The following is a 15,010-nucleotide window of genomic DNA, read 5'->3' as shown; positions in this document are numbered from 1 at the left end:
GATTAAATATCTGGGAATACCGATTCATTATCGACGCCTCACCATTGCGGAGTGGAAGCATGTAGAGGAGCGTCTAGAGAAATGATTGAGTAGTTGGAAAGGCAAACTACTCTCAGTTGGAGGACGGTTGGTTTTGATTAACTCTGTCCTCACAAATATGGTTCTTTATATGCTTTCTTTCTTCCAACTCCCAAAAAGGGTCCTAAAAAGACTGGATTATTTTAGATCCAGATTCTTTTGGCAAGGAGATGGTGAAAAAAAATACATGGTGGCCAAATGGAGCGTGGTTTGTAGGCCGAAAGACCAAGGAGGTCTCGGAATTCATGACTTGCAGGAAAAAAATGAGGCCCTACTCAGTAAATGGTTGTTCAAACTTCTTACTGAGGATGGTGTTTGGCAAACCATGTTGCGCAACAAGTATCTAGGTCAAGAGGCGGTGTCCTAGGCATTTTGGAAACCTGGCGATTCGCACTTTTGGGATGGCCTAATGGCGGCAAAGAAACATCTCTTTCGCCTCGGCTCTTTCGCGATAAAGGATGGGTCGGAGATTCGTTTTTGGGAAGACATCTGGCTAGGCAATGCCAGTCTCTAAGAACAATATCCAGGCTTATACAACATTGTTCGCGATAAGAATAATACTATTGTACAAGTGCTCAGTTCATTCCGGCCGAATATTCCATTCAGGCGGGATTTGATTGGCCCCCGACTTGTGTCATGGCATAATATTTTATCTCGACTGGATTCGATTAACCTGCACAAGGCCGGGATGTGTTTCGCTGAAACCTTACTACATCAGGGTGTTTCATTGTAGACTCTATGTATCGTGCGCTCACACATTCTGAGGTACCAGTGAGTAATAACAAGAAAATTTGGAAGTCCAAGATTCCACTAAAAGTGAAAATTTTCATGTGGTATCTTCGTAGGGGGGTTGTGTTAACCAAAGACAATCTCGCACGACGCACCTGGCACTGGAGTAAGAAGTGTTGTTTTTGTACTCATGATGAGACAATCAAACACCTCCTTTTTCAATGCAAGTTTGCATATTCTACGTGGTCAGTCATTCAAATAGCGTCAAATTTGTATCCGCCCACAATTGTTGCCAACATTTTTGGTCATTGGTTGGACGGTATTTCAAATAGGTTCAAAACGCTAATATGGATGGGAGTGTATGCCTTAATTTGGTCGCTTTGGCTATGTACAAATGATTTCGTTTTTAATGGAAGAAATGCTTCTCCTCTACAGGTTATTTTTCGGTGTACGCAATTGCTACGTATGTGGTCTATGTTACAACGACCGAAGGACGAACCGCTGTTCAAGGTGGTCTGTATGCAATTGGAGCAGGTGGCTATGGAGGTTTTTTCCCAACATAGATGGCAACATAACCTTCGGATCGATCCACCACCTCCATCGACATAGCCATAGTTTCTGTCTATAGGGCTCTACTGTTGCCGATTTGTCGGTTTTTTTTTCATTAATTTTTGTCAGACCTTCATATTGGGCCGTGTGCGTCCTATTTATGCAGAGATCGGGTGTTACTCATAATGCTTTGTATCCGCTTGATGCTACATTTGAGATAATAAAATCGCCCTTTATCGGCAAAAAAGCTATCATATTACATACTAGCAGGCAAAGGCGCAGCGCGTCGAGGAGCCCATGTGTGTGCTTCTGTTGCTTTTATTCATGAGAAAAATAGAAGATGGTGGTTTCGAAAGAGAGCAAGGTGTGAAAGTCTTTTTATCTACTTCGCATATTGATGCAAGTCCTTGCATTTTTTTACTCGGTACATTCGGGTGCTCATTTTATTTGTGTACTCTTTTGTACCTCTATTAATGGGTTTGTTTTTATGGTTTTGACCAAACGACTATGTTCATTGAGTGCATTGAGCGAGAATGGTACTCCCCCTGTAAACAAATATAAGAGCGTTTAGATCACTATTTTAGTGATCTAAACACTCTTATATTTCCTCTGTAAACAAATATAAGAGCATTTAGATCACTATTTTAGTAATCTAAACACTCTTATATTTCTTTACGGAGGGAGTACGTATTAAATTGCGTTCAGGTCCGGGTGATCGAGTGGTAAAACAAAGTGGAACATAGCTGATATTCATTTTTTGTGCTCTTGCAATCAGTTTGTTTGTCTTCCAAAGGTCTTTCCATTGTCAAAGATAAACAATTTAGTACTATAATTAAAAGAAAAGTTCCAAAGGCCTACTTGACAAAAGAAACAATTAAAAAATATTAAAGAAAAAATGAAGAAATGCCTGGTTTCAGAGGCCGACTGACTGTCTCATGCAAATATTCATCGTGCCAATAGCACAGCTTGAACGAAGGATAGCGTGGTTGAAATCTTGACAGATACAACATTTATACATGAACCGTTTTTACAATAGACAGAAAAAAGCCAGTAATCAACACTTGCAACCTTCAGTGCTGTGTATGGAACATCAAGGATAAGTAGACTACTACTTGCAACTATGATACAGTCATCGCAGAAAATCCACCGCAGACCGCCTTCTATTTTTGTTCTTTGCTGTCACAAACAAAAGCATGAACTAAGTAACGATATGCTGTTTTGGCAGAAAAGAAAAGACTAGGACATGTAAGGACTGAATAAGTTTTAGAAAAAGTTCAAGCTGTAGAGAGCCGCCGCCTCGCCTCTTTAAGCAGGACACAGACTTTAACAAAACTAAAAAAAACATCTAAAAATGGAGCCCTCCCACCGGCAAGTGCTGATATCCACCACGCCTCCATGGCCCTAAGGAGACAAGGTATATCGGCGGCGGCGCCCACTGCTGTTGCCAAAGAAAGTGCCTTCCGATTTATTGATGTATTTCTTTGTAAGGTGTCGGTGAATAATTAATAAAATGGCTATATGCATCGCCCTGATACAAAGGCCGGGGGCCATGCATTCTCCTTTTCGAAAAAGCTACAATGTGTGATTTAATAATGGATTACAACCAATATTATGGGTATTTATTTGATTAGAGAGCAAATTTTAGAAAAGATAATTTAAATATTTCTGTTTTTGGTCGCTATTGAACCAGTTGAACTAGCGGTCCGATCAGTAGAAACCTAAGAGCATCTCCAACATGCGCCCAAAAAGAGCTCCGCGCACTAAAAGTTTATTTTTTGGGGCGCCGGGCAGCTCCAGCAGAAGCTGTAGCGCTAAAAGTTTTTGGGCGCGCGCTGAAAAACGCTATCGCACGCAGCATATTTTGGGCGCCGGATTGCGCGCGCTTCACAATTTGCACTGTCTGCTTTTTGGGCGCCTGCCAAAACAAAGTTGGTACCGGTGCATTAAAAGTGCTACAGTGGCGCGCTATAACGTTTATTAGGCGCGGAATTTTTGTGCGGCCGTTGAAGATGCTCTAAGTTGACAATCTCACCAGTTCAATTGGCCGAAGAAGGCTGTTAATGCTGGTGGTGTAGAAACTGATCACTCATGCCACGAATATGAGTATGCGCATTTTCCGGTGTGGAAGTTTCAGGCCCCAAAGCACGTTCACTTTGAACTGATATGTTCTGCTAGTTTGATCCCTCAAAAGAAAAAAAAATCTGCTAGTTTGATCGACCTCTACTAGTAATGTACACTGTGATTGTTCGTCTGGCGATTCCGTCCAGGTTAAACAAAAGCCAGGCCCTAGACCCCAGGCCCCATGACGAGTCACAGTAGTCTCAGTAAATGGAAACGGCCGATTCCGAAGGCAAATCACGCGGCTTCCCTAGGAAGGAACCAGCAGATTGAATCATACCCGTGGAATGTGGGCCGTTGGTGATATATACACACACATCAATCCCTATCTTCACGTCTCCATCCATCTATCGATCTATCGCTTTCGAGCAAACAAACCATACCATCGATCGATCGGTTCCTTCCGCCTCTCCTTCGACATCGTGTTCACGTTGAAAGGTACGCGAGATGGCTGCTGATCTCATCTGTATCATACTAGAACGTACCTACTCCAGTAGGTTGCTTGTTGATCACCATCCGTCAATGCATGGTTTAATTAGGTTTTGTTATTATGTTCATTGTAGGATCTGTACTTGGATATATAACCCTCCCAATGGCTGATGCTTGGTGTTAATTTCATTCAACAGATGAAGCTCTTTGTGGAGACCCTCGCCGGCAAGAAGATCGCCGTGAAGGTCGACCCGTCGGACACCATCAACGTCGTCAAGGCCAAGATTCATGAGCAGCAGCGCCTTACTTTTGACGACGAGGACCTAGACGACACACGCAGCGTGGCCTACTACCGCATCCATGATGGATCCACTCTCCGCCTCGGTCTGCGCCCAAGAAGGAAGATCGAAATCTTTGTCAAAGGGTTGGCTGGAAAGACCACTACCCATTATTTTGAGGAGCTGGACACCGTCGATTGCGTCAAGGCCATGATCCAGGAGAGCGACGGCATTCCCGCCGACGAACAGAGGCTCATCCATGCCGGGAAACAGCTGGAAGATGGTCGCACCCTGGCGGACTATGCCATCCACGACTGCGCCACATTGCACCTCTTGCTCCGTCTCCGATCATGCAGCGGTCAGTGCCCAAGGGTGAGTACCTAGCTACTCCAAGAGTGATAACCTATTTTGTTCCATATGACATCTATCAAATTTTGTACCCTTTGAGAAAGTTTAGTCCTCTGGTGCACGATGGTGATTACAAAGCACAAGAGTACATAAGCACTATATATGTTTTGTTTTCCTTCTCTGCTACTGCTACTAGTTCTACTTTGGTAGCTTCGTGTGTTATATATGCATCTGGAGACCAATTATATATGCTGTCACATGCTCACATATCGTTGTTTTAGCTAGTACTCCCTCCGTCCCAAAATAAGTGACCCAATACAAATCCTAGGGCATTACACATTTGCAACTACAAGCACACGTAAAAGGACTAATGTTCTATGGCATCTTCTAGCAGCCCCACGAAAGTGAGCCAGGTCAAGATCAGGATTCCAATGCAGGCTCCGATGTTATCACTAATGTTTCTCCTGAGGTGAAGCACCCTAAAAGCAAGATTACAACTCCTATTGAGGTTGCTAACTTGAGGAGGAGCTCAAGATCCAACAAGTATGATGGCTTTAAGGTGAACCTTCAATCTGAAAGCAGAATCCAGAAATCCAAGGCGAAAGAAGAGATGCTTTCCCTCATCAACTGGCGCTACCAAAAGTGAGGTTGAAGACGCTGGCTAATTAATCTATAGGAAGATGCTACTTTGCAGAATTTCACTATTTTATTACTTGTATCTTGCTTATGGGTTATTTTATTGCTAGTAACTTGCCGATGATTTCTCTTAAGACATGTAATGTAATATTTTGTGTTTGGATTCACAAGGTTTAAATTTTGACGATAATTATTATTTCTGTCATAATGCTATTGATGTTAGCCGATATGCTGTTATTTGCCTCCTACAAGCAAGAATCCTCCTTCCATTAAGAACTGTTGATTCTTTTTTATTAATTTATTCAGATTCCTTTCATCTAGGGGCATCATTGCTATTTGGAGCAGTGCTATTTTCAATCGTATAGATGTTCATAGAGAGATTTTCCCTAACTATTTAGTTTACCACCAGTCATTCGGCTCAATCTAGGACTTTAACCAATATTTATGGTCCCTGACAAGTAGAACATCGTGACCGTTTTTTGTTTGGACATTTGACCTATATATTCCTTCAGACGAGGATTGGCTTCGATGCTATTAATTTGACCTGGCCGCTAACAAGAATTAAAACAGGGGGAGGGTTCTCTATAGTGGCAGCCTTTGTTTAGGACATCTCTAGAACTCGAATTTGAGAAGTACCAGTGATATTTGGTGCAAAAAAGAGCCAACTAGCAGACCCCCTAAACCCCCCAAAAGATATATCTCATTTTGAGTTTTTGACTCCCAAAACTTGCACCCTCCCCCTCTTCTCTCTCTTTCTCTCTCTAATCTAGTCCATCCACAGGAGTCTGGACTAAAAATAAGCAGCCGCCCAACTCGCACTCAACCATGCCACCGCCATCGGCCGCCACCTCCGGAAGCCCTCACCAGCGGCGACGGATTTTGCGACCTCGTCTGCTCCCACACGTCCTCCGTTGTCATCCTCCGTCAGACAATGCGACTGGATGTGATGAAGCACTTGGCGATGTGGATGGCATGCTCCACCTTCTTCTGGGGAATCCTCTCCACTGGCGCCGACAAGAGTGGCACGTTGAAGAGGAATGTAGTGAGGGAAACGCCTGCCCAGGCCATGATCTTCCTGCCGTTGATCGAGATGGTGGACCCCAGCTAGTGTCCAGTCACATGGGACCATGCCCCGTAGCCACCATGGCGTTGTGGATGGTCTACACGATGCAGAACAGGAGGTGTACTTGATGTCGTTCCGTATGAGCAGAAAGTCAAGTTCGACGTCCCTGGACGCCAAGCCTTCTTGGTCATGGTCCCTCGGAAGCGATGGCATTGTGTCCTGGGGTCGATTATGTGGAACGCGTACACCACGTCGAAAATAGAGGAGTCAGCGGCATCCACAAGCTTCTGCCGCTTCTCTAAGTGGAAGAACCTCCACCACGCCAACGCACGGGCGTCAGCCCCTGGCGGTTCCATTGCCGGTCGCGCTCCAGGACGTACATGCCTTGCCATGATGGATCGCCAGTGGCGCTAGCAGTTACTTACCAGAGCAAACCATCTAATGGAAAACACGGTCAGCGGCATTAATTTGCCAATGCAGGTTCCTGTTTTATTTAGTTACAATGCAGGTTGCTCGCATGCCGCAGGCATAGCACAACACAAGTCATGGTGTTTGGTGCAACGTCTGTCGCGTGTAGTTTCTCCGACATGGCTTTCCTCGCCGGTGGAGGCGTTCGATGAATTGCGTGAACCAAATGTATACTTTAGGGAAGTAAGTTTTATCCGCAGCTGTGGAATAGTGATTTATGTAAAAAAGAAAAAGAAAAAAAGGAAGTGCTTTTGAAAGTTTTGGTATAGGGTATCTGCTAATGTCTGGCACAGCCTTTATTCTGTCTTCCTCAATCTGCTTTTGGGTATAAGATGCTGCCTCAAATATCATGAATTCATGCATGAACGTGTTACGTGCGGTGCATGGACCATCATTGCATGGTGGAAATTTTCGGTGTCCCCACTGCTTTTGACATCGTATCAGGTGCCATGGAGTGAAGAGCGGCTATTTGTTCTATTCCTACGAAAACGCACTCTTGAACACGACGCTACTTGTAGCTTGTATGGGAATGCAACGGAGGAACGCAAGCTCACTTTATGCACAAAATCCCGGACACTTGGAAACGAAATGTGGAATTCATTGAATTAATATTCGGCCGGAAGACGCTTTTCGTGGAGGACTGACTTCTGGCATCCTGGGACGAGGACACACGCGCAAAAATTCTCTTGCTGCTCCGGTGGACATGCATGGCACCAGCGAAATGAAACCGAAGAGTTAACTGCATCCTTGGTGCTCGAACTATCTTAGTTGTGTCACGTAAGTCTTTGAACTATGGAAATTGTAATACAGGTCTCGAAGGTCTTCCGAAGAGCAACAAGTGTGTACATATGTAACATCTTCGAAGTAATTCAAGGACCTATGTGGCACCTCTGAAGTAGTTCGAGGAACTGGATGACACACATATTACACTGTAGGGTTCTGGATGACGATTTCATAGTTTAAGGACCTACATAAAGCCTGTGAAATAGTTGGAGGACCTAGGATGCACTTCACTCCCATCCCCTCCCTCCCCCGTGTAGCCCCCCGCTAGGGCGGCTCGGGCGGAACCTACCCCCACCGCCGCCGGGCTCCCAACCCCTCCCTCCCCTCCCCTCCGCCGCCGTTGGAGGAGGTCGCCGGGCAAAGCCCAGGGCGGCTGACGGCGGCGGCGGAGGCCCCCTTCCCACTCGCGTTCCTTTGGGTGAGGCAGGTTACCCGGGGCGCAGGGGCCCTCCTCCCCGATCTGAGCCGTCGTCACGGCGGTGCGGCCGACCTGGCCGCCGACGGTGTCTTGGCGGCTGGTGATGGGAGGAGGCGGCGTAGCGGTGGGCTTCGTGGAAAATCTGGCGGTGTCGGCTGATCGGTGGCGTGCTTGGTCATGGCAGCGGAGGTCGCAGTGGCCGGCGGCTTGGCCGGTCGGCGGCGGCGGAACATGGCCGGTGGCAGCGGCGATGTTCTGTCTGGATCCCGGGGCGCAGGGGCCCTCCTCCCCGATCTGAGCCGTCGTCGCGGCGGCGCGGTCGATCAGGCCGCCGACGGCGCCTTGGCGGCGTGGTGATGGGAGGAGGCGGCGGGCTTCGTGGAAAATCTGGTTGTGTGGGCTGATCGGTGGGCGTGCTTGGTCATGGCGGCGGAGCGGCGTGCTTGGTCATGGCGGCTTGGCCTGAAATCATGGTTGGTCTCTTGGACATCTGGACTCTATGGTGGTGTCCTTGGTGGTGCGAGGCATGGTGCTCGTGGGTTGAGCCCACATCAGGTGCGGGCTAGTTTCCATGGCCATGGGGCTGGCGTGGCAGCTGGTGCTTGACGATCTGTGGCTATGGTGCGACATTTGTCCCCGGGGCTGGCGCGCAACCTGATCAAAGGTAGGGTGTACTTACTAGATTCAAAATCCTGCCTGGCATGGTCAGCCGTCGGAGGCAGTGTCTGTGAACGTCGTCATCTACTTGAAGTCTTGTTTACTTCGTGTCTTCGAGGTGCTTCGGATGAAAATCTTGATCCCTTGGATTAGGTGGTGGCGGCACTCAGGTGTTGTATCCTTCATGAAGGTGAAGCCTTGGGGCTTATGGATCGACGACGTCCAGTTTCACTTCTTGGTGTCTGGTTCCCAGTTGAGAGCTCCTTCGACTTCATAGTGAGGCTTAGTGCATATTCGTTGTTTACTTAGAGATGTATCTGGCATGGTGGCTGCTTCTTAGCATCTTTGTATCTTGCCGTGGGTGTGTGTGGTGTGTTGTGTCACTGGTTTTAATTTGGTTGGTGCTTTATATATAAAGCAGGCCAAAAAAATTCGGTATAAAAGAAAGCTACTTGGCAAACAGAAACTTTCATAAGAGAGTCGGGAAACATGTCTTTGTCGACTGTTTTTGTATAACACACCGGGCAAACAACTAAAACAATAATAAAATACATATGTGCATTTGGATTTTCAAGACTAATCTTCACCCGTTGGCAGGGGCGGACCCAGAAACTATTCTAAGTGGGGGCAAACTATGGGAGTGGGGGCATACTTTGTACAAATTCACATAGTTTTTGGCAAAAATTTCTGAAATTTCAAAGAAATATCACTGAAGTTTCATATTTTGAGTGGGGTCCTAGGCCCCCACTCCCATGAACGTGGGTCCGCCCCTGCCCGTTGGCCTCAATTTTTTTCTGCACTCAAGATAATCATTGCATGTTCTATGTCAAATTTTGGCTTCCTTTGGAGTCCGTTTGCTATATGTAAATTATTAAATGCATATAGGCATTTAGGGAATATAATACAAATTTAAACAAGTTCCTGAAAAAGTTTGCAAAATTGTGTTCAAACATTATGTTTGTGTTCTTCAGTCCATTTTTAGACATTATCAAAGAAAAGGAAAGAGATTTCGGACATGAGAGTGCCAAGACACAACCCCGAACATGGAGTTGATTTTTTTTAATTCCAAAAAATGCAAACAAAGAATGAAAATAATGAAACTTGGCATGCTGCACTCATATGACACCTTGAGGTGGTGGTAAAAATTTGAGAAGATTTCGAAAATGTTGTAACATATACTGCTTTGAAACCGGACGCTATAGCTTGGGGATCTGCTAGCTGGGTCTTAGTTCACCAAACCAAAACTATTCTCTTCAAAAGTACCTTTTGGGAGATGTTTTTTTTTGTTGTGAAAAGCAACAGATCTATTATAAAGGAGTTTTTGGGAGATCTGCTAGAGATGCCTAACTTCCTCACTATTTTACATCCATCATGGGGTAGTTGGATAAAATTTGGAGACGATATATTTTTTTCGCACGAGTTATGTTACTGCTTGCATATATCAGGATAGTTCTATATACTATTGGGCATCAGGATTTCCTCATTTTCCATACCCACGACAAGGAATGAGCTAGGAGCCGTTGACATATGGCAAAATAAATAGTTCCGCGTGAGGATGAGCCGTTGCCATATGGCATAAAAGTATGAGGATGCTCGGTTAATCCACTTACTTAAGGGCTGCGAGTTGCTAGTCCCAACCCATCTCATACTCTATATAGAACCTACCGTCCCATGTGGACTCGTCTCGACTCGAGCACTCGCTCGGCATCCGGCAGTTAGTTAACAATGGCTCACCTGGTGGGCATGATGGCGCTTCTCCTCCTCCTCCTCGCCTCGTCAGCTGACATAGCCCAGGCGCGCGCGGCAGCGGTGCCGCCGGTGGGGAAGTACGCCGTGATCTTGGACGCCGGCAGCACGGGGACCCGTATGCACGTCTTCCGGTTTGACAAGCGGATGGATCTCGTCAGGATCGGCGACGACATCGAGGTCTTCGCCAAGGTACGCTCCATGCATCCGTGGTAGTACTCCATCAAAAGATGAACCCATCCGTGATGCTTCTACTCTTTTTCTTTCTGTTGCAGGTGAATCCTGGTCTGAATTCATACTCTGGACGGCCCAAGGAGGCTACCGAGTCCATATTACCACTGCTTCAAAAGGCCAACAGCGTCGTGCCTCAGAGGCTTATGAAAACGACTCCTGTTAAACTCGGGGTATGCACAATATAGTAATGGTTTTGCTATTTTCTAAGGTAGCTGGTGAATATTCAGAATTTATTATCGACATGTTCATGACGAGCAGGTCGATCTTGCTCATATTATTACCTTTGTCGATTGAAAAATAACTGTTTCTATGTCTATCGAAGCTATAGCTACTTCCGCAAAACAATTTGCCATGAACATAAAGTCCATCCCTACCTTACGTCAAAAGTTGCCATGCTCCAGTAAAAAAAAAGTGGCCATATATACTCTGGTAACTAATTAACCACCGACGTCAAGATATATCGCTCAGGTCTTCAATTAAAATGTGCAGGCGACGGCCGGACTCAGGCTCATCGGAGATAAGCAAGCAAAGCAGATACTTGACGCGGTAATTAATTTCATGATCGTGTGATTTATTTATCTGATGCATGTAACTATATGACACATGAATTTATACTAGTAGCCATCTGTTGGATATTGATTCTTGAATTGATACACGCAGGTCAGGGGCGCTGTCCACACTAACACCAAGTTTCAGTACAATCCCAAGTGGATCAATGTTCTCGAGGGATCTCAGGAAGGATCCTACCTATGGGTACAATTCACACCACCGACGACCACATGAATTCTAATCAAATACAAACACCAACATTTTTATTGTTTTAACCTCCTTTTGCATGGCATGAGGTGCTTGTAGGTTGCTCTGAATTACCTGCTGGATAACTTGGGTGGGGACTACTCGAAAACGGTAGGTGTGATTGATCTTGGAGGTGGGTCCGTGCAAATGGCATATGCCATTTCTCCGGCCACCGCTGTTGCCGCTCCAGGAGTGCCTCACGGCAAGGATCCTTATGTTACAAAAGAGTATCTCAAGGGAAGAGATTACAACGTTTATGTTCACAGGTTTGAAGACCCTCTCATGCATGAATGTGCTTTAGTTTATATGGCTAGTTTTCACTAATATATTTCTCTCAACATGCAACCATGCCATCTCAACATGTAACCATGCATAGAAAAGTGACACCTCAACATGCAAACATGCACGATAATTTTCATTTATTATGTTATTTTATATTTATTAAATATTTACAACTATACAATAATAATTAAACACAACGAATCATTTTGTATTTTCAGTTTTTTTAATATATTGCAAAACATTCTCCCAAGGTATCACCAAGTGTTCAATACAGTGAGGGAGACAAGCCTGTGGCTACTAGGGCTATTGCCCTAGGCCTAGTACAAGATCCCTTGTAGTTTCTTTCTAGAAAGTACTGAAAATTTGGAGAATCTGTCGTTAAATCTAGCTCAGCCCTACACGTGATTCGCTACTAGCTTTGCCACTGGTTCAATATGGCAAGACCCTGCATGTGCTGGCTTACTTTTGTGGTTAATTATTGAAAGTGTATCTTACCAGAAAACTACTCAATATTAGCCATGTACTTTAACAAAACAAAATAAAAGGGATGTTGGTGTACATCCCAACTGAAACCTTTGTCGTGGTGAATGAACTTTGTAACAAACTTGTTTGGGGCCTTTTCCAGTAGGACAAAGCGCCACTGCATTTTATTTTGTTTTCTTTATCTAAAAGCAAAAGCGAAGGACATGCACAAGAGTTAGGTATGTGAAAAGAAAGATAAAGTAATACAAGGCATCTAATCATTTCATGAGAGACATTTTGCTTTTTGATTTCTAAAGCCATATGATTAACTTTGTATTGTATATCAATTATAAAATGATCAGGGGAGGCTTTTTTTCTGTGCTTGTAGCTACTTACGCTACGGCGCCTTAGCTTCTCGCGTAGAGATCTTCAAGGCTAAGGAAGGACCATTTAGCTACTGCATGCTTCGTGGCTTCAGTGGTAAGTGGCCTGCATATGATCGAGAGTCATAGATCAGTATAAGTAGCCTTACTATTCATCAATATATGTAAGATAACCAGCAACCCCAGAACTGATTGATGTACTATATTATTTCTCTTTTCATTCGTTCTCCAAGGCAAATACACCTACAACGGTGAGGAGTACAATGCTACCGCGTCAACGGGAGGTGCACAATACGGGAAGTGCAGAGGTGATGTAATGAAGGCACTCAAACTTGATGCTCCTTGCCAAGCCAAGAAGTGCACCTTCGACGGCGTGTGGAACGGCGGGGGCGGCCCCGGTCAGGCCAACCTCTATGTCGCATCTAGCTTCTACTACATGGCCTCGCAGGTACTCCCTCCATTCTAAATTAATTGAAATGTTGCTTTTTCTTAAGTCTATAGATAAATATATTGGCACTTGGTTTCGTTAGAATTATGAATTATCAGAGAATACATTTTCATACTATATATTCGTTGTCGTAGATAGTTGCATACATTTGTATAAACTCGCTCAAATTTAAATAAGTTGACTTAGGACAAAACTAGAATTCAATTTATTTGGAATAATGTAGGGTTCAGTTACTTGAACACCCTTAAATTAGCTAGCTAGGAAAAATTAATTTGATATATCATATATGTACTCCAGCTGGATTATTTGAACTTGTCTATGTTGATCTCCATTGGTCCTGGACAGGTTGGCCTCATCGACAGTGATGCACCAAGCGGGACGTCCACCCCAATGGCTTTCAGAGCCGTTGCCCAGAAGATATGTAGAATGAGCTTGAAAGAAGTGAAGGCTAAGTACCCCAAGGTCCGCGACATACCCTACATTTGCATGGACCTCGTCTATCAATACTCCTTGCTCATCGATGGGTTTGGTGAGTTTCTCTCCACTACTGCCTACAAACATGCGTGTATTAGAAGAAAATGTGTGTAAAGATTTATTTACAGGTTTGGAACCCACCAAGAATATTACACTCGTGGAGAAGGTGAAGCATGGGGAGTACTTCATTGAAGCGGCATGGCCTCTCGGAGAAGCTATTGAGGCCGTGGCACCCAAAAAGGGGACTTGACAATAGATGTCCCATGATACGCTTGGCTTCGCTTACAATTATTGCTCTTTTCGATAAAGGGAACTTTTATTATCTCAAAATATAGCATCAAGCGGATACAAAGCATTATGAGTAACAATCGGCCTCTGTATAACTAGTATGCACACAGCCAAACCTCAGTGTCTGTCAATAAGAAATAAAACAAAGCTGACAAATCGGCAACAATAGAGTCCTATAGACCGACACTATGCCTATGTCGAAGGTGATGGTCGATGTATGCGAAGGTTGTGCTGCCACCCATGTTGGGAAAAACTCTCCATAGCCACCTACTCCAATCGGGGTACACCTCACCTTGAACAGTAGTTGGTACTCCACTCGTTGTAGCATAGACCACATACGAAGCAGTTTCGTACACTGGAAAATAACATGCAGAGGAGAAGCATTTTTGTCGTTAAAATCATATCATTTCTACATAGCCAAAGTGACCAACTTAAGGCATACGCTCCCACCCTTACAATTATTGTAGGATAGTCACTGACCTATGCATCAAATCACATAACCATAAGCTTCCCGTAGGAGGTGTGCATTGCCACAATTTGCATGTGTTGCTATTGTATTACTCCCTAGATTGACTATCCTTTCTAAATTATAATAATGGGTTTGATAATAAAAGCTAATAAGAGACCCGGTCCTTAGTCGAAGATTGCTGACTCGCTCCTAAATATATGAAGCGCGAAACTTTGATTACCAATGCTCTGGTACAATACAGGAATGCGTGTGACAAGGAGGGCAGAAGTACTTGCCGTGGATAGTGTGAACTATCATTTGAAAAGAGTCGGTGCATACCTGAACCATTCACATGCCTCTGGCTGAGATATGGACCCTGCGTAAGATATGACTAACATGATGTTGAAGAGTATATGTGCATTGCCTAGTCTTTTCCATCAGTTTGGACTTTTGATTGGGTTGGCTAATGCATGGAGTTTATAACATGGTATCAGAGCTAAGGTCTTGAGTTCAAGCCCTGATTTTCGCAATTTATCTAAAAATTGTTGTTGCCCCCCTTTGTGTCCACGTATAGGTCTCTTAAGCCATACCTCCGAGTCTATTCACGTGTTGACTTCCCGTGTCAGACATGAAAGGGGGCGTTGAAATGTATCTGTAGATTGCCTAGCCCTTTCCATTAGTTTAGATTTTTGGTTGCATTGGCTGGTGCACAAAGCTTAACATATAACACTTCAAGAAAGTTGTTAATCGACGATGGATTTCTGGTGACTTGAAACAGTCAAAGACTGGCTTAAATCTGTGATGGATCTAGAAAGTTCCCTCGCAGAAAAAAATGGGCTCGTGAGGTCAATTGGGTGATTTTTTTACACTACATGAAAGACCTTGTACGCAGAGTA

At 44.6% G+C, this 15,010-nt stretch overlaps 2 protein-coding genes across 2 annotated transcripts in view; both read left to right on the top strand.

The window, feature by feature from the left end:
• LOC147958029 (polyubiquitin-like) overlaps window positions 1-4,565 on the top strand; it is a 285,489-nt gene extending 280,924 nt beyond the window's left edge. Inside the window, exon 2 of the mRNA XM_087536635.1 lies at window positions 4,101-4,565. Coding sequence (XP_087392761.1) covers window positions 4,101-4,565 — 465 coding nt within the window. The remainder of the gene's footprint in view (window positions 1-4,100) is intronic.
• A 5,559-nt stretch (window positions 4,566-10,124) lies between these two features.
• On the top strand, window positions 10,125-13,730 carry LOC125528082 (putative apyrase 3). Its single transcript, XM_048692594.2, has 9 exons — window positions 10,125-10,492; window positions 10,576-10,704; window positions 11,024-11,080; window positions 11,195-11,287; window positions 11,390-11,595; window positions 12,462-12,553; window positions 12,690-12,904; window positions 13,250-13,433; window positions 13,507-13,730. The coding sequence occupies exons 1-9, from the start codon at window positions 10,280-10,282 to the stop codon at window positions 13,626-13,628; spliced, it is 1,311 nt and encodes a 436-aa protein (XP_048548551.2). The 5' UTR covers window positions 10,125-10,279; the 3' UTR covers window positions 13,629-13,730.
• Window positions 13,731-15,010: the final 1,280 nt, after the last annotated feature.

This window comes from Triticum urartu, chromosome 7A (assembly GCF_056163025.1).
Source record: "Triticum urartu cultivar PI428250 chromosome 7A, HENAU_Tu73, whole genome shotgun sequence".
Taxonomy (NCBI): Eukaryota; Viridiplantae; Streptophyta; class Magnoliopsida; order Poales; family Poaceae; genus Triticum; species Triticum urartu.
This window is presented reverse-complemented; position numbering and strand designations above follow the sequence as displayed.